The 7,467-nt window shown below is 33.5% G+C and overlaps 1 protein-coding gene across 1 annotated transcript; it reads left to right on the forward strand.

The window, feature by feature from the left end:
- Positions 1 to 3,196, forward strand: LOC115974519 (glucan endo-1,3-beta-glucosidase 6-like). The gene is made up of 2 exons (XM_031094952.1): positions 1 to 346; positions 1,983 to 3,196. The coding sequence occupies exons 1-2, from the start codon at positions 6 to 8 to the stop codon at positions 3,103 to 3,105; spliced, it is 1,464 nt and encodes a 487-aa protein (XP_030950812.1). The 5' UTR covers positions 1 to 5; the 3' UTR covers positions 3,106 to 3,196.
- The last annotated feature ends 4,271 nt before the right edge of the window (positions 3,197 to 7,467 follow it).

Genomic DNA, 7,467 nt, shown 5'->3' on the forward strand with positions numbered 1-7,467 from the left:
TAAAAATGGGTTTCCGCTATTTCTTATGGTTCTTGTTGTTTTGCATGTTATTAGGAGGACAAGTAAAGGGAGTCTTAGGCCTGGGTGTTAACTGGGGAACTCGTTTAACGCATCCAGTCCCACCAAAAATAGTGGTCAGGCTATTGAAAGACAATGGATTTGATAAAGTGAAGCTGTTTGAAGCAGATCCTGGGGCACTCAAAGCTCTTGGGAGATCTGGTATTGAGGTTATGCTTGGGATACCCAATGAGTTCTTAGCACCGCTTGCAAGCAGTGTCCGAGTTGCCGAGGACTGGGTAGCTAAAAATGTCTCCAACTACATATCCAAATTTGGGACCAAAATAAGGTAAACCCTTTATCTTGTTTTTTCTCAAGCCTGACGATTCCCAAAATTCAATATTTTCATTTCTAAGACAAGCATCTGCATGGCTAATGCATGAACTTATTCTGAATAGATGAACACTGATTACTAGTTTTCAAGAAGTCACCCTGTACGTTTTCGTTTGGGTAAAGGCACAGATCTCATCATTTTTGCTTTTTTTTTGGAGAAACAAATACATGGAGAGAGAAAGAGGTTCTAATACAAAGGCACACCATAATTCCACTCCTCTACTCAAAAGTCATGGTAACTTTTGTTTCCGTTTTTGTTGCAAATAATTCAATTTTTAAGGGTTTTATTTTTTATTTTTTATATATATATATATATATATATAGAAATAAACTAGTTTTTAGTTATTTATTACATATTTAGAGTCTATTTAGGAATAATTTATGACACATTATAATAAATGTGTAATAGATTTATTATAAACTAGTTTATTACACATTTAGAGTCTGTTTATGAACTACTTATTTATTATAAAGTGTCATTTATCCAAATATTTTAATTTTAAGTTGTAGTTGTTTTTTGTTTTTTGTTTTAATTTTTAATTTATTTTTATACTTTAAAATTAAATAACTTACAATTGTTAATTGATAGATTTTCTAAATATCAATAATAATAAAAAATTTGTATGTGTAGTACTTTTTATTTGGTCTAATTGCTATGCATGGCAATGCCTTGGGTTTAATATATTTTCCGACCCAATCCCGATGCTAAAAGTATTGGTGTTGAAATTTTTAAATGGGTTTGGTGTGAGTTTGGATTTAAATTTTTAAGCGTGCTACGGTTTAAGTTTTGCAGGTATTGAACCCATCCTGATTATGTGTTTAAATAACTAATAAACAATGAGGGTTTGCATATCAAAAGCAGTAACTGTGTTTCACTTTATTTTAAAAAATTACTTATTATTTAATTTAGCGTAAGAGTGCTTACTAATATGCTTAAATTTAAAAAAAAAAAAACAATATTATAGATATTCAACTTTCGGTAAACTCATCCTGATCTAACTTGTTTAACTCAACTTAATTAAATGAATGGCTGGTTTCGTATTTTTTAAATATAAAAAGAATGAATTTGTGATGGAATTTCTGAAATTAAATAGACTTTGATATGTGAAAACATTTAAAGAGTTTGGGTTTGAAAAGTACCAAACCCTTACCCATTGTCATTCCTACATTTTATAGGCCTTTCTATATATGTCCTGTTGAAGAATTACAGGCCTTTCTATATATGTCCTGTTCATCTTCAACGTAAGGACTAGAAATTTGCTATACGTGTATTATTGAATTTATTTCTTATCATGTTTAACGTAAGATTGATGTGAAAATTGAGAAGAATGTTGAGAATATACACATGAAAATCATTGTTGAGAAATGTAATCCAACAATTGAGAATGACAACATATTGATCCAATACAATTTGAATTCAACTATATATACACACAGGTTCCTTATTACTTTCTCAAAAAAAAAAAAAGGGTTCCTTATTACTTACTTATTGTTCACGTATTAATAAAAAAAATTTAGAAGGGAAATATTAATTACAATTGATTGCATTAATTAAACTGTGTTTAACATATGTTATGCATATATCCACACAGCTATGTAGCAGTGGGTAATGAACCTTTTCTTAAGACATACAAAGACAAATTTCTGCAAACCACATTTCCAGCTCTCAAAAATGTTCAAGCAGCCCTCATAAAAGCCGGCTTAGGCCGGCAAGTGAAGGTGACAGTCCCATTAAATGCAGATGTGTACCAGACCGACACTGATCTTCCTTCTGGAGGTGACTTCCGGTCGGATATTCGTGCTCTCATGATTTCCATGGTCAAGTTTCTCAGTGACAGTGGTTCTGCCCTCGTCATCAACATCTACCCATTTCTCAGCCTCTACGCAGACCCCCATTTTCCAAAAGATTATGCCTTTTTCAATGGCAATTCTACCCCAATTGTTGATGGCTCTATCTCTTACACCAATGTGTTTGATGCAAACTATGACACCCTTATTTCAGCTCTTGAAAAGAATGGTTTTGCATCAATGCCTGTTATCATTGGTGAAGTTGGATGGCCAACTGATGGTGACATCAATGCTAACATAGAGTATGCAAAAAGATTCAATCAAGGCTTAGTTGATCGAATAATTAAAGGTCAAGGCACACCCAAGAGGCGTACTCCACCAGATATCTATTTGTTTGGCCTTATTGATGAAGATGCTAAGCGCATAGATCCAGGTAATTTTGAAAGGCATTGGGGTATATTCTATTATGATGGAACTATTAAATATGCTTTGGATTTGGGCAATGGACGAGGTCTAGTTGCGGCTAAAGGAGTAAAGTATTTGGCTAAGGAATGGTGTGTAATGTCACCTCAGGCAAATCTTCTGGACCCCAATTTGACAAACAGTGTAAACTACGCATGCACTTATGCTGATTGCACCTCTCTTGGATATGGATCAAGTTGCGGTACATTGGATGCTAGAAGCAATGCTTCTTATGCTTTTAATATGTACTACCAGACCTTGGATCAGCGAAAAGATGCATGTAAATTTAATAATCTATCAACCATTACAAAATTGGATCCATCTCGGGGTACATGTCGATTTGAGATAATGATCGACCTTGGGACGCACGAGCTTCCTCCATCTCGTTCTTCTTCATTGGCTGTTGGAAGCAACCAAATCTCACTACTCTTGGCGCTTCTTGGGCTCATCACATTGATTACATAAGTATAACTTGGATTGATTTCACAACTGGATGAATTTTCATGCACATATCACATCCGATTTCTAAACTATATCAATTTATTCTTCTTCTTTTTTTTTTTTTATCTGCCTTTTTTAAATTTTTACTCGAGATGGTATCTGTATCTAGAAGAAATCGACTTAAATTCATTCCTTATTCATTATATGAATATTCTTTGTTTCTTGTCCAAATATTACAAGACAATTCCTAGAGTTACTTTCATCATGCATGTCTCAAAGCTTGTAAAAATATTAATTAACTAATCTTAAAAATAGCTTAGCATGGACTTCATTTCACGTTGTGATTTGTGACGCCATTTCCTGCGTAAGTTGGAGGCGATTGTATTGTGCTCTCAACTCTCTCATGCACCACAAAATTTACCAAGCTTTCTAATTAATCATTATGTGGAAGTCGTAACTCATTAATTACGTCTTGACAAACATATCAACCAAAGCTGTAGCCACCAAATGCTGAGTAACAAACGTGATTTGAATATATCTAGTTCTAATTTCATTGTAACTATATAATTAGTTTTTTTTTTTTTTTTTTGGTTTATAATTCAATAATTACAAGGGGAAGTTTATCTATTTTACATTACCACTTTATCAATACACCCTACATCCAATACTTCTACTACCTTATCACTCTATTTATATATATATATATATATATATATATTATGGGAAATACTATAAACTTTTATTAAAACAAAGAAAAACAGTTTACATCTTAGATAAGAGCTTGGCTAAGGAAACAAGGACCCTCTTCTAACCAAACTGAAAAATCATCTATGCCTAGAGCATATTTTGCTAATAGGTGAGCCGGCTTGTTGCCTTGCCGTTGGAGATGTGAAAAATCAACCTGTCTAAACTCCTGTGAAGCTGATAAAGAGCTATAAATGATGGCAGCCACATTATCTATTTAAATATTTTTATTCAATTTTACATTATCATTTTAATAATACATCCTACATCTTATACTCCATTCTTTTTGAGAGATTAAAATAACTTGAATTGAATAAAATAATAATATTTAAGATATAAATGTTGCTACAATAACATCTAAAAATAAATATTGCTACAATAACATCTTAAAAAAAGATGTTACCATTAAAACAAGAAAAAAATTTCAGCAATATTAGAGCTAGAGCATCAGATATCGTTTAAAAAAAAAATTGCGTTATAATAAAATAAAAATTAGCTAAAAACAAGATTTAGAGTATTGGATGAGAATTCTCTAAAAGCTAAAGGTATAAAGTGAAATAAAAAGTAAGTTGAACAATTGACTAATTATAAACCAAATTTTTCTTCAATAAAATCCTATTCATAATTTCTTAAGAAAGCAAATGAGCAAAATCCCAAATACCTAAAATTATCAAACTACCTCTGAGACCTCCAAAATAACTAAAATACCCAACAAAAATATAAAATGAACAAAGTGCTTCTGAAACATAAAAAATAATCAAAATATCTCTTAAACCTCCAAAATGGCAAAAAAACACCCTCGAAACCTTGAAATTGGTCAATATAGACTTCAAACAACCAAAATGACTAATAAGAGCCCCATAATGACAAAAGAACACTAAAACCTCTCCAAAATGATCAATATATCCCCTGAAAATTTATTCTTTTTCAAATAAATTATCATATTTTCATGAGTAGATCAAGAATATAATATTTCCACCATCTCATGAGGTAATCAAATTACAATAATATATGGTAATTTAAAACTCTTTGTAATCTTACATTCCTATAATATTGTGTACAAATAAACCACCCATAATATCTCACATTTCCTGTAATATTCATAACATTTGGCAAACTAAACTAATTATATAGTTACATCAAAAGTTTTATAACTTAATGAGTTGGTACTTTTTAATGTTTTCAACAGAAATATCGATATTTCTAATGTAATTTAGTGTTCAAATCTCCCTTGTAATGTTTTGGTTATGCAAAATCCCTTTTTTTTTTTTTTAAATTTTATTTTTAGTGTAATCTAGGGCCTGCGACGCAAGACCCACAAAGGGGCATATACCAAGAGATTCCGAACCCAGAATGGTGAGAGACCTACAAGTTGACTTTGGTTAGTTGACTTGTCATAATAATTATTAAATCTTTCTTTGGGTAAATAACACTAATTTCTCCTTTAGGCTTTAATTAGCCTCCAATTTTCATAATGAAGTTTCACCTCTTTGAGGTTTTGATTTATGTAACAAATATCACCTATGATCATTTATGTGTTATTACAAATCTCAAAAGGTTTTATCTATTTAAAAGAAATGTGCTTCATTATAGTTGGTAAAACCTATGATCATTTAGGTGTTATTACAAATCTCAAAGGGTTTTATCTATCTAAAAAGAAATGTTCTTTATTATGGTTGGTAAGATTTTTGAAGTAATACTTACTAGGTGGGTTTTGTAGTCATTGGCTACAGCCAAATTTGCAGCCAAACTTAATCCATAAAATGAATGTATTTCATTATAGTTGGTAAAATTAAGGTTTTCAAACCTGGACCGTTCATTGAATCATAAAAGGAAGAGGTTCAAGGTTTTTGAGGTCGAACCAAGGTTGGATCGAGGTCGAATCGTGATGATGTCATAATTAATTTAATAATTATTTTAAATATAAATAAAAATATTAAATTAATAAAAATAGAAAAATTAACTAAAATAGTCTAATTTAATATAGAGATATATCTTTCAAATATTTTTTATGTCATAATTTTTACAAAACAAATAAGAAATGTCAAATCTTAAGCAAATATAAATAAAGTATATCTTTATTATTTACATGTTAATTAGTAAAACTTGTGATGATAGTAATAATAATGATAATAATAATAATAATATAATAATTATTATAATATAAGAATGAGAAGGACACTTACCTCAAATAAAATAAAATATTTAAACTATCTAATTGTAGGGTCACAATTTAGAGCCCAAGCCCAACAGGTATGCGGTTCTGGTCCAAGGAGCTCAGAAACAATGAATTTGTAGAGAGTGGGCTATAGAACTAGGCCTTAGCGAAGTGTACTCTAGCTAAAGTTGGGCTATACAATAATTGAAACTAAGCAAATCCCCTTCACATCCATAGATTCTCAGTCCGAGGAGACGAGGGGAATGTATATGGGTCCCTGTTGGAAGACTATGGTTCTTGCACTGTTCTTCTGTTCTAACTCCCTTTTTTCTCCGCCGTCTTCTTCATAGGGACTCCCTTTCTTATATAGTCTTCTTGAAGCCATCAGGGCCTTACACTTGTTGATTATCTGGACCCTCACTTGAGTTCTTGTCCCATCGAACATCCCCCCCCCCCCATCTTTCTGTGAGTTGTGGTAGCCAAGGCAGCACTGTTCACAGGTCCTCTCCAAATTAATGCGGCCAGAAAAGTAGCTGCAATGCATTTAATGTGACAGCTGCAGCCTCTCCTTGGACACCCTAAGTTTCCTTCTTTCCTACGGGTCTGTGGGACTCATCCTTGTTACTAATGCCTATTGGGATGGGTCCTTCTAGTAGGCAGAGTGCATATTTGAGCCATATTCGTTACGTCCGAGGAGATATTTCTCCTCGGACCGCCCTCTAAACATCTTCAGGCCCACAAGAACTGGGCCGGGAGTTCTTTTGGCACCCACGTCTTCTCCTCGGGCGTGGTTGGTCTTCCCATATGGGGCGCAAGGCCCATTGTATGATTTTGGGCCTTTGCCCCTACAATAGCCCCTCAAAATTTCGATTTTTCCCTCTTATCTGAGGAGAAAATGTGGGATTTTGATATTTATTAGATAAATTGTCACAATTCTTTGATTCACGCATATGGGGGTACGGTCTCACATGCTTCATTATTGCTACTAGCATTTTGTAACTCAGGAGGCGCCATTAATTGCACCAGGCGGCTTTATGTCCCCTCACATCTAATGGTGGGGCGCTTAATCAACGGTAGATGCTCCTTCAATTCTTTGGGCGGGAGTAATTCCGTTTATTTTTCTTCCTTGCTATATAAGGCTTCTGAGGGAGATTACTTCCCTTTCTTTAGAAAAAAAACTCAATCGTTCCAGAGCACTTCAGCACTTTCTCTCACAAACACTCAAAAGTCTATAGCCATTTCTGTAAGGATTCTCGGCGGATCCTTTGAAAGCTCAGGAGATCTAAAATTCGCGCTTCCTGTAAGTGTTCATCTCCCCATATTCCCTAACTCTCCTTTTTCGTTGTTCTCCTCGGTTCCTTTTCATTAGCAAACCCTTTCCCGTGCCACCTAGGGTCAATAGGATGGGTAAGTTTCAGAACCTAGTAGATTCTACGGCCGGCATGGAAGGTTTTAGGGCCAAATATCGTATCCCACAGGGAGTG

The sequence above is a fragment of the Quercus lobata genome, chromosome 1 (assembly GCF_001633185.2).
Source record: "Quercus lobata isolate SW786 chromosome 1, ValleyOak3.0 Primary Assembly, whole genome shotgun sequence".
Lineage (NCBI taxonomy): Eukaryota > Viridiplantae > Streptophyta > Magnoliopsida > Fagales > Fagaceae > Quercus > Quercus lobata.